The sequence below is a fragment of the Xyrauchen texanus genome, chromosome 10, assembly GCF_025860055.1.
Source record: "Xyrauchen texanus isolate HMW12.3.18 chromosome 10, RBS_HiC_50CHRs, whole genome shotgun sequence".
NCBI classification, from domain to species: Eukaryota; Metazoa; Chordata; class Actinopteri; order Cypriniformes; family Catostomidae; genus Xyrauchen; species Xyrauchen texanus.
In genome coordinates this window covers 27736786-27749138 of record NC_068285.1, presented here as the reverse complement: position 1 = coordinate 27749138, position 12353 = coordinate 27736786, and the positions used below count along the sequence as shown (strand labels likewise).

General features: G+C 43.4%; 1 protein-coding gene across 6 annotated transcripts in view; it reads right to left on the bottom strand.

Annotated features, from left to right (window-relative positions):
• The window catches only part of LOC127650128 (collagen alpha-1(XVI) chain-like), a 128163-nt gene that overhangs the window by 53590 nt on the left and 62220 nt on the right, over positions 1 to 12353 (bottom strand). For all 6 annotated transcript variants that reach the window (XM_052135317.1, XM_052135321.1, XM_052135319.1 and 3 more), the window contains 6 exons: positions 5634 to 5729; positions 2487 to 2525; positions 2309 to 2353; positions 1987 to 2022; positions 1686 to 1811; positions 825 to 860 (listed from right to left, as the gene is read on the bottom strand). In XM_052135317.1, coding sequence (XP_051991277.1) covers positions 825 to 860; positions 1686 to 1811; positions 1987 to 2022; positions 2309 to 2353; positions 2487 to 2525; positions 5634 to 5729 — 378 coding nt within the window. The remainder of the gene's footprint in view (positions 1 to 824; positions 861 to 1685; positions 1812 to 1986; positions 2023 to 2308; positions 2354 to 2486; positions 2526 to 5633; positions 5730 to 12353) is intronic.

Below are 12353 nucleotides of genomic sequence, written 5' to 3'. Positions count from 1 at the left end.
GAGCACAATAGCAACTTTACACAGTTATAGGATTTTCCACGTTGCATGATTTCAGAGAATTAACAATTACACTAGCCAGTACAAAGCCAGAGCCCTCATTTAAATGTGTCATAGGCAAACCTTCAACCCACGGAAACAGTTTAAAAGTAGGGCAATTTTGCGGGAAAAATGCGGACTTGGCAACCCTGTTAAGGAGACTTGACTTGATTTCATCATCACAGTGCATCATAGAAGTGGGCGATTGCTGAGGAGCTTTTGTCCACGATTTTCTAATTGGTGGATTGTTCTCCCTTCATGATCATGGTTTGTGGATATTCCACTATTATGCATTATTTTTAACAAATTAAGTTGACCACCATCATAAACCATTGACTGACTGTCTTGAGAGGTTTATCTCTAAACATTAATTTGTCTATGAAAAATGTTAATGGGATTTTTACTTCCAGAACCGACTGCTGCAGTCTATATGTCCTTTCTTCAGTGTAAGTCTATGGGATTGATTAAAAAAATAAAAATAAATAAATGTCATCCACCAGGGAAATATTACAAGTCTGATCGCTTCAACAAGTAATATCACAAATCTCCAAGCCGCATGATTTGATATATTATGCATGTATGACTTTTGCACAAACGTTTAATACTTAGGGTTGAGGCTTTGAGGGTTAAAGGTTTGTTCCTGTCCCAACAATTAGTATGAGCAATAGCAAGCCTTAGCAAGCACCACCAATTACCTGTATGATATACTCACTCTAATCATTCATATGTATTATACCATTATATGGGATCCTAAACAATACAATGCAATTGTCATCAGTAACACAAACCTTTTCTCCTGCTTTGCCATCCAGTCCTGGAGGACCCTATGAAAGGAGAAGCAGATAAAAATATCAATATCAGTCTCTCTAATAATGACACTAACGTCATCCTAGCTTAGCGCAACTGCCCCACTGCAAATGTCCTAAATTTTCACCCTGTCACTTCACTTTATGCCATACGGTCTCCCTCTTTGTCCTATAACTAGGTATGAGGAATAGATTGTGATGGTATTGGAAATCTTTACAGAGAAAGGCGAACAAGCACTTTATTGCGCACCACATATAATCGTTTATGTCAGAATTTATCCATCTAACTCTGAAGAAAAGAGAAGAGAACTTTTAATGGGCTAAAAAGATAGAAAAGCCTGTAGTTTAAAAGTGAAATGGAATCTGACGCTGCCAAAAGAGGAAAATGGCCTAAACTTTGAGAGAAAAAAAGCTGTCTGGATTTCATGGATGATGGAAGAGATTTATGGCCCCTGAAGCTATAAAGAAGCATGATAGAATATCTGTTCTCTATAAGAATGTAGTAGAATAGGGACATCATTACTCATTCAATACAGCAATAGCTGTGTAAAAAGAGCTTGCTGATTGTTAGCTTATTTTATAAAGCAAATATAAATATAGCTGACCCACTGAGGTGAATAGCATCATCAGCGGGTTTGTTTTCCAATGGTAACGCGTCTACCATGCAGCAGAAAACATTCAAATTAAATGTGGGTATTATGTGTTAAAAGTAGTTCCACAATGCTACAGTCTTGGCAACTGTCTTTAAACATTTATTCCACAAACGCTAAACATTTTTTCTTTTTTTGGGGGGTGGGGGGTGGGGTTCAAGCTGTACCAGAGTTGGTTTCTACGTAACCTCACCGGTGGACCATATTCTCCTATGCCTGGTGGCCCTGGTTCTCCTTTTGTGCCCTGCTTGCCCTCAAGGGCCACAGTGTTGCCTGTAGAGTTTAAAGAAACCACTGGACATGGTTCACATGGTTCTCCCTGACCAAAGAAAGATATTAATCATTAAAATTATGTAATGCACACTCAGGCAACAATTTAAAGTTCATACCACTTTCAGTGAATCTTGAGTAGATTCAAAACATTCACTTTAGACTTGAGGAGAGACAAATTTTCTGTAGAACATGAAATTCACATTGCATCAGCTTTAGTTTACCTTCTCGCCTTTTGGGCCCCAAGTTCCTCTCGGACCCTGTCAGCGAAACAAAACACGTTATTGGGTACACATGAAGAAAACAACTGCAAAAGCTTATTGAGTTGTAAATTAAAATTTGTGCTGATAACTGCATTGGAAATAAAATGAATAATGGTGCTGATAATAGTAAACACATTTTGTTCCATTTTGTTCCTACAGTGATAGTATAATAAAGATGGTGATATTCAAATCAGGATAATTAGTTTATTTGTTCTTAATTTATCACACTACATCATTTAAAATTAACATTTCCTATAGGTTAAATGAGGTAAGATGCACTTACAGGTTCTCCAGAACTTCCATCTTTACCAGGAATGCCAGAATCCCCCTATACATTGCAAGACATTTTTTTGTTAATGTCAAAATAAAATAAGTGTGCAGTAATATCATGTTATCAGCATGTCCACTTAGGGTCAATCCCATTCAATAATAACTAATGAATACTGTAATAGTACACTTACTTTGTCCCCTTTTGATCCTGCAGGTCCACCAGTGGGCCCCTGTGAGATAAGAACACAAATATTTTGGGGATGGAGGTAAACAGAGACTACACATTTAAATCAGAATGGAATTAAAGTGTGCTGTATACTTTCTACTAATGTTTTTTAAGTATGTATAACAAAGAACATTATGCAACAGTAAAAGATTTAAACCGTATTATGTTGTCACTACATTGTTGCCACATGACATCATCACACTGCACTTCCTGTTATCATCTCAGTATATTTATTTTGCATTTTTAATGCTTTTTTTATTATTATTAAAAGAGTAAAATTATACTATCACTTTAATATTGTTTATATTACATTATATTATATGAATTGCAGCTGGTTTATTAGTCACACTGGAAATGGAAGATCAAGTTGAGCATTTTTGGATTCAGTAGTGTGATCTTTTGTATTCTGCATATGGTGGCAAATGTATTATAAAAGTAATCTGGAAAGTAAACATACTGCATACTATGGAAACAGTTGTAACTTAAAAAATAATAGAAATAGTAGAGAGAGTAGTATGCTCTTCTAAAAACACTGTAACTATTAATCATTTAGATCCAACAAAATTAGATTTACCAAAATAAAATGAATAAGTATTGTAGGATATGTTGGATAATATAAATAGACTAAACTGTGTATTGAACATAATTATTGCTCAGTGGGGTGGCGTAACTTTTTAGAGATGGATAGCCTGAGGGAAAAAAACTGTTCCTGTGCCTGACAGTTCTGGTGCTCAGTGCTTTGAAGTGCCGGCCAGAAGGCAACAGTTCAAAAAGGTAGTGTGCTAGGTGGGTGTGATCTAGAGTGATTTTCCAGCCTTTTTCCTCACTCTTAAGCAAGAGAATAGTTCACTTCAGCTCCAGGTTGTTATGATTGCACCAGTGAGCCAGCCATTAACCTCCTTTCTGTATGCAGACTCATCGTCATCTCGGATGAGGCCAACGACATTGGTGTCATCTGCAAACTTCAGGAGTTTGACAGAGGGGTCCTTGGTGATGCAGTCATTGGGGAAGACGGAAAAGAGTAGTGGGGAGAGCACACATCCCTGGGGGTCACCAGTGCTGATTGTACAGGTGCTGGAAGTGAATTTCCCCTGTCTCACAAGCTGCTGCCTGTCCGTCAGAAAGCTGGTAATCCACTGACAGATAGACATAGGAACAGAGAGTTGGTTAAACTTAGTCCGGAGAATAGCTGGGATGATGGTGTTGAAAGCCGAACTGAAGTCCACAAAAAGGATCCTTGCGTATATCCCAGGTCTGTCCAGATGTTGCTGGACATGATGCAATCCCATGTTGACTGCATTATTCACAGACCTCTTTGCACGATAAGCAAATTGAAAGGGATCTAGAAAGGGTCTAGTGATGTCCTTCAGGTGGGCCAACACCATTCTCTCAAATGACTTCATGACCACAGATGTCAGGGCGACAGGTCTGTAGTCATTAATTCCTGTGATTTTTGGTTTCTTAGGGACAGGGATAATAACTGAGCATTTGAAGCAGCATGGGACTTCACACTGCTCCAGTAATCTATTGAAGATCTGTGTGAAGATGGGGGCCAGTTGGTTAGCACAGGATCAAAGGCACGCAGGTGAGACATCATCTGGGCCTGAAGCCTTCCTCGTCCTTTGCCCTCGAAAGACACGGCACACATCATCTTCACAGATCTTGAGTGCAGGTTGAGTAGCAGGAGGGGGGTTGTAGGAGGTGTTTGTGTTTGTGTGTAGTGAAGGTCAGAATGGGTGTGGGGTGTGAGATTGGGCCTTTCGAACTCTGCAGTAGAACACATTCAGGTTATCAGCCAGTCATTGGTCCACCACAGGGTTGGGGATAGGAGTCCTGTAATTATTAAATTGTTTTTAGTCCACTCCACACTGATGCAGGGTTGTTAGCTGGAAACTTGTTTTCCAGCTTCTCAGTGTAACTTCTTTTAGCCACTCTGATTTCCTTATTCAGTGTGTTCCTGGCCTGATTGTACAAGACTTTATCCCCACCCCTGTAAGCATCCTCTTTGGCATGATGAAGCTGTCTGAGTTTTCCTGTGAACCATGGTTTATCATTGTTGAATGATAAAAATGTCCTAGTAGGGATGCACATGTCCTCACAGAAACTGATGTATGATGTAACAGTATTTGTGAGCTCGTCCAGGTCTGTAGCTGCAGCTTCAAAAACACTCCAAGCAGTGCAATCGAAGCAGTCTTGTAGTTCCCACTCTGCTTCATTGGTCCATCTCTTAACAGTCCTTACTACTGGCTTCTCTTATCCTTTAAAGTAGTTATTTTGGTGTAGGTGAAGAGGAGGAGGGTGGGGCCGTGACTGCACACGCCCAGCCACCAATTGGGCTAATCAGCCGAGGAGAGGGATAAAGACGGGCCTGGTGAGGCAGTTCGGGAGAGAGAAAGTTTTTATTCAATTTAACTTTGATGGTTCATCCAGTTCCTTCCTCCTCCTTGCCCACCCTTTAAATGTTACAGAATTATTTAACACACATTTGGGAGATTGATTTGATTTTCTATCGAATAACCTCAAGAATGGTGTACTGGGTGCCTGGGTAGCTCAGCAAGTAAAGATGCTGACTACCACACCTGGAGTCGCAAGTTCAAATCCAGGGTGTGCTGAGTGATTCAAGTCAGGCTTCCTAAGCAACCAATTGGCCCGGTTTCTAGGGTGTGTAGAGTCACGTTGGGTTAACCTCCTCGTGGTCACTATAATATGGCTATCGCTCTCGGTGGGGTGCGTGGTGAGTTGTGTGTGGATGCCGTAGAGAATAGTGTGAGCCTCCACATGAGCTATGTCTCTGCGGTAACACGCTCAACAAGCCACGTGATAAGATGTGCGGATTGACGGTCTCAGATGCAGAGGCAACTGAGATTCGTCCTCCGCCACCCTTATTGAGATGAGTAACTACACCACCATGAGGACTTAGAGCACATTGGGAATTCCAAACTGGGGAGAGAAGGGAAGAAAAAAAAAAAGAAAAAAAAGAATGGGGCACTGAAGAATACATAAATTTAATACCGTAAAAAAGTTTTAAAACTTCAATATAAAACCTTAAATTATCTGGAAATACTGTAAACACATAAGCTCAAAGTTTAAACGCTGAATAATAAGTTCCTACTGGTGGTCCTGGTTTGCCAACTCCTGGTAGTCCAGGAAGCCCTGGGTGGCCTGGTTCCCCTGCAAGTCCCTCTGGACCAACTACACCAGGAATACCCTGACAAAACAGCAGCATTAAGAGACATCCACTATACATAACAAACAAGCTAATAACATCACAACCAGGGACTAAAAACGGTTCAATGAACGAAAACCGAAAATGAACCAAATTTTAGCAGAACAAAACCGAAAACCTTTTTCAACTGTTCCGGAAAGAAAATTTTATTTTTAAATCTTGGTAACCAGTTATAACATTTTTGTATTTATTATAATTTTTTTTGTTCTGATAATTTTTTCATTAAGCTAAAGACTAAAGGGTTTATAACAGTACATTTTTTAAATTACACCACTATATATTACCTGAAAAAAATGAAACATATCCTTTGATCCTGAAGGAAACTGCTACATCACACATTTCAACTGCCCATTGTAGGTGCCGTATTCTCTGAATGAAGACCTTTTAACAACTATGTATAAATACTACATATACATGCACAGCTAATCCAGATAAAAGGAAATCATTATTAAAAGGTAAAAAGTACATTTATCAGTTGGTTCTAAGTCTTCACTGAATTATTGTTAGATATGATGCATTAATACAGATTTGATGTTTTTAGGTTTTGACTGAAAAGCAGGTCTGTCATTAAAATTATATTTAACTGTTAATTAACTGTTTGCTGTTATGATTTCTATGTTGATAAATCCGCCAAACAGGATTTTTTTTGTGTGCTAATTTTCACTTATTTTGTTGAGGCTTATTAGGGCCCGAGCACTGAGGTGCGAGGACCCTATTGTATCTGCTACGTTTATTATTATTATTATTACGTATTCTTTTTTTCCCAAAATGAATCGCATTTTTTGAGGACCTAAACATACTTGAAAACTCATGGACATTTGGACGTGCCAGAAGTTGCAAAAAATTTTATCTGATATGGGTTTCAGAATGAGGTGTGTCAAAATGGCTTGATAGTGCCACCTTTAAAATGTCATCATTGTGCGCCTCGCTCTACATTTCACCTACATGTACGAAACCTGGTACACATGTGTAACATGCCAAGACCTCAAATATGCCAGACTCAACAGGAAGTCAGACATTTAGATTTTTCTCTCTAATTTTTGCTCAGTTTTTGCCATTTCTAGGCCTTGTACTTTAACAAACTGCTCCTAAAGATTTCATCGGATCAACATCATATTCAGTTAGTCTAATCTAAAGGCCTTGGCAATGCCTAATTGTGAAGCTTTTGAGTTTTCACTGCACAGCTTGGATGTGGCGGTCTGACAATGTTCGATATTTCACTGTGAAACAGGAAGTTTCCCAGCCTGAACACATCTACGTGCCAATATTCAGTTACAGTCATAGCTCCACCTACTGACAACAGCTAATTCCAGGTCTTAGTCTTTAACAAACTCACAAAGACTCACAAAGATTTAATCAGATCAACATCATATTCGGTCAGTCTAGTCCAATGGCCTTGTTGATGTTAAATAGCAAAGCTTCTGAATTCCCTTTACAAAAAGCTTCACTACGATGCTGCGCTGCTAAGCGCTACGGGGAACAACCCTAGCTGTGAACCGAGCTGAATAGTGTGTGCAACACGTCAATGAACATTGACCGGAATTTATAGCCTCGGCTGATGTAATCATTAGATGCACCTGCGGCCAGGCTATAAATGGATACGTCACCAGGTGTCGTCAGAAACTCTTTTTTCAGAGCGATTCTGTTTATGTGTGTTTCACAAACCCTGTCAAAATTTTATTTCCTCTGTTAGGCGTTAGAATCAGTTAGGCAGTGTGCAGTGAACGTTGTTCTCTTTTCTCTTCTGTTTAGAAAATATTATATATATATATATTTCTAAAAAAGAAAGAAAAAAAAGAGAGAATGACTGAAAGCTGCAAACGGTGTGTGTTCCCCTCTTCTCACTCTATAGCTGAAGACGACACACATCAGTTTTTGCTCTGTTTGTTTGGGGGTAAGAGCACGCTGCTCTCGCGTTGCATCAGGGTGGGTGTGAGCACTGCGATTTGCTTTAACAGGCAGAGTGCGTCGTGCTCGCCTCGCTTGCTTCCAGGAGTCAGCACTCACGAAAAAAAAAAAGATCGTTGGTGGGGCTCTTGCATGGATTTGGCTGAGGAGCAAGAGACGGGTTGATCCCTTTCTCTCACTCTCCTAAACCCAGCTGGTCCTTCACATGATCTCGAAGCCCATTCCGACGCTTCTTCGGATCATGAGGTGGATCGCGATTCTCTTCCCGCCTCCGAGCTTTCCGTCCGCGATAAAAAATCTACGGAGGAATTGCTCGATGTTGTTACTCGTGCGGTTGCCAGATTGGACTGGCCACACGAAAAAGAGACCCCCAAATGCTCCAAATTAGGGGATAGATTTTATCTTCCAGTCTAAGAAAAGGTGCGCCTCATGGGTCCCTTCCCTTCTTTCATAACCTCCATGAAGTGTTTTTTCGCTCATGGAGAACTCCTAAAAAAAAAATTAAAAAAAAAAATATATATATATATATATATATTTCTTCCCGTGTTCACATACCCTCGACGTCATTATATTCGACTATCGTGGGTGCTGAGGCACGGGGGTATTCATTGATGCCGCCGGTTGAAGAGATGCTTGCGGGCTATCTCTCGCCTGGCTCGGCATTGTCACTTAAGAAGCCCTCTCTCCCCTCAAAGCCTTGTAGGACAACCTCCACTTTAGTGGGAAGGACTTATCAAGCAGCAGGTCAGGCTGGTGCTGCTCTGCACACTATGCTGTTTTACAGGCGTACCAGGCTGACCTCCTGGACGACCTGAGTGTGGGTTCTGCGCTTGACGAGCAAGCCTCAGACCCGCCTCGGTCCTGACTGAAGGGAGGCTCAAAAGCAAAGCGTGGCGAGTCGTGCTCCTCCTCCCAGGGATTGGGGACAGTCTCACCGCCCTTGCCAGCCCCCGAAGCAAGACCTCAGGACTATAAGTTCTAGTAAGCGAAAACCCTGACGGTCTTGCGCCTAGATTAGGGGGTAGCTCCCCTCGGGACGGGGCGCGTGCTTCACTTCACCCCTCCCGGTACCCCCTCGAAGCCCCTCCATTCCCGCCACCTCTTGGTGTTTCGGGTTGCAGAGGCTTCCGTCAAAATTGGGTGTTTTCGCCCGACAACCCCTCAACAGGAAGTGTTAAAATATAATACCCATCTCAGAGATCCTGGCAGCGTGGAAACTTCTGCTGGATATATTCTTTTCTGTGGGTCTTATAAGGGCGTCAGGATTTAATTCACTCGCCGCTTTTCCGTGTTTCAACGGCGTGTTCTCACTACCGTGAACCGGATTTCTTTTTATGTAAAAACAAAAAAAACTCAATCTCCTGGTTAAAGGGGCCATGGTATGTGTTCCCCTTCCAGAGAGAGTGTTAGGTTATTACACTAAATACTTCCCGTTTCCCATGGAGGGTGAGGGGTGGCGTCTGGCTTAGATCTTAAAGCTTGAACTACCCGTGGGTGTTCAAGTCCAAGATGATGCCTGTCAAGACGGTCTTCAAGTTCTGAATTATGTAGACGACTGGCTGATCCTAGCGCAGTTCCAGGAACTGGCAGTTCAGAACAGGGACATCGTCTTAGCTCATCTGTTTCTCTGGGGTTGAGGCTCAACGCCAAGAAAAGCGTCCTCTCTCCCACTCAGAACACTGTCTATCGGGGCATCGTATGGAGTTCAATCACAATGCAGGCACAACTGTCTCCCACTAGGATTGAGTCCATTCAGATCACCCTGAGCAAAGTCAAGGTTGCACTGTTATCAGTATCAATGATTTCCAGGTCTCAGGGCGACCGCGTTCACGGTGATCCCTCTGGACCTTCTGCTCATGAGACCGTTTTTGTTGTGGCCAAAAGCCAGGGGATTTCATCCAAGGGCCAAAACCCCTAGGCTAAAAAGGGTTACGTGCCTCAGGCTTCGTTCCCTTTCTATGTGGTTCAGACACCGGTTTTCTGCCTTGGGTCCCACTCTAGGTGCGTCTTGTTGTCGCAGACTGCTAACGTCAGACGCCTCCCTGACGGGCAGGGTAGCGGCCTTAAGTGGTCGTCCAGCTTAAGGGGATAGGAGGGTCGTCAGCTCGAGTCACTGTCTCGGGTTGATGGCTGTATTTCTGGCCCTGAAATACCTCCTCCTGAGGCTACCAGGTCTTGGTGCGGGTGGACAATACAGCGGTAGCCTCTTACATAAATCATCAAGGAGACCCACATTCTTGTCAGCTGTATTTCTGACACGTCAGATACTCCTTAGGGCCCAGGGTAAGCTCCTGTCACTCAGGTCAGTTATATCCCTGGATGCCCGTATACGGGAGCAGATTTACGGTCCAGACAGAAAATACCAACGGGGGAGTTAAGAACTCCACCCTAAGGTAGTAGTTGCCCAGAGTTCGCCAGCAAGGGTTTTTGCCTCTTACTGATAGCACCGTGCTGGCTGAACAGGGCTTGGTTCTCGAGCTAATCTCTTCCTCGACGGCTCGCCTTGGGCTGATTCGAACAGTAAGGATCTTCTATCTCAGGCACAGGGCAATATTTCATCCCTGCCCCGAATTGTGGAATCTTTCATGTTTGGCCCCTAAGGGTACCAACTGAGGGACACAGGGCTTTCTCCTGAGGTTATCGAGACCTTTTTAAATGCTGGACTTTTTCCACTTGGAACAAGTTTGGGTGAGATCTTAGGGCAGAAGAGGACCTCTTCGCCTCTATGAATAGCGCAATGTCTCCTCTACTTCTCCCTGAAATCACCCAGCCCCCTTGGGTCTGGACGTAAAGACACATACATGACCCGGAATGCGTCTGTATGCATTTCTTTCCCCGGTTTCTCTGCTCCCGGGAGTCGTGGCGATGTTCACCAGCAAGGGTCTTGCCTCCTATTAATGGCGCTGCGCTGGCCGAACAGGATATGTTTCTCGGAGCTAATTCCTCTCCTCGACGGCTCGCCTTGGGCGATTCCGAACAGGGAGGACCTTCTCATCCTTGGCCCGAATTGTGAAACCTTTCATGTCTGGCCCCAAAGGGTACCAAATGAGGTTCACAGGGTTTTCTCTTGAGATTATCGAGACCATTTCAAGTGCTAGGGCTCCCTCCACTTGGAACTGATCTGGGTAGATTTTACAGGGCAGAAGAGGACCTCTTCGCCTCTGTTGATAGCGCGATGTCTTCTCTACTTCTCCCCGAGTCACCCAGTCCCCCCCCCCCTCGGGAGGGGCTGAACGTAGTAACGCAAATGCGCCTGCATGCGTTTCCTTCTACTAAAGTTCTTATTACAGAACCAGCTTACTGCCAGTTTGCTTCAGTTCTGGATTTTCTGTAGAAAGAACTGTCAGCGGGCACTTGCCTCGCCACTGCCAGGTTCTATGTGGCCACTGCGGTTTGCCACGGCTTGGTGGGTGGGGTGCTCTCAAAGAGGCATCCTCATTATTGCCCGGTCAAGCTTCGCCAGTAGGTTTTAGGGCGCACTCTACCAGAGGGCTCTCCTCCTCTAAAACCTTGGCTAAAGGTCTCCCTCTGCAGCAAGTTTGTGTTGCGGCAGGTTGTCCTCTCCGCACACATTCATTATATTTTTATAGTTTGGATGTTTTGCCACTCCGCGCTCTAATGCCCTTGAGTCGACATCTCAAGCTCATGTCTGGACAAGTTTGTGATGCGGCAGGCTGGTCCTCTCCGCTCACATTCATCAGTTTTTATGACAAGTTTATGTTGCGATAGGGTTCTCTTCGCACACATTCATCGAACTTTATGGGTTAGATGCTTTGCTACTCCGGGCTCTTATGCCCTTGAGTCGACATCTCAGCTCATGCCTGAACAAGTTTGTGATGCGGCAGGCTGGTCCTCTCCACTCACATTCATCAGTTTTTATGACAAGTTTGTGTTGCGATAGGGTTCTCTTCGCACACATTCATCGAACTTTATGGGTTAGATGCTTTGCTACTCCGGGCTCTTATGTCCTTGAGTCGACATCTTAGCCCATGCCTAAACAAGTTTGTGATGCGGCAGGCTGGTCCTCTCCGCACACATTCATCAAAATTGAATGGTTTAGATGTTTATGCTACTCCGGGCTCTTATGCCCTTGAGTCGACATCTCAAGCTCATGTCTGAGACCTCTTGCGTTTTTTTGAGTACACTGCACAACCATAGGGGTCCGGACAGTCCCAAGTGCGGCGGCGTGGGTATTGCGTTGCGCAGCATCGTAGTGAAGCTTTTTGTAAAGGGAACGTCTCGAGTTACATGTGTAACCCTTGTTCCCTGAAAAAAGCGGAACGAGATGCTGCACTGCTTTGCCGCACTGGGACGTCCCAGGACTGCTCTTCAAAAAGAAGTATCTGACGACACCTGGTGATGTATCCATTTATAGCCTGGCCTCAGGTGCATCTAATGATTACATCAGCCGAGGCTATAAATTCCAGTCAATGTTCATTGACGTGTTGCACACACTATTCATCTCGGTTCACAGCTAGGGTTGTTCCCCATAGCGCTTAGCAGCGCAGCATCTCGTTCCGGTTTTTTCAGGGAACAAGGGTTACACATGTAACCCGAGACGTTTTCATTTACGGGCGTGTCTTTGACAGCCTGACAAAGTTCTATGTGAAAAAAATCATATTTTTGAGGCCTAAACATGCTCGAAAGATCATAAAACTTTGCACACACATCAAAAGTGGCAAAAATGTATTTAATTAA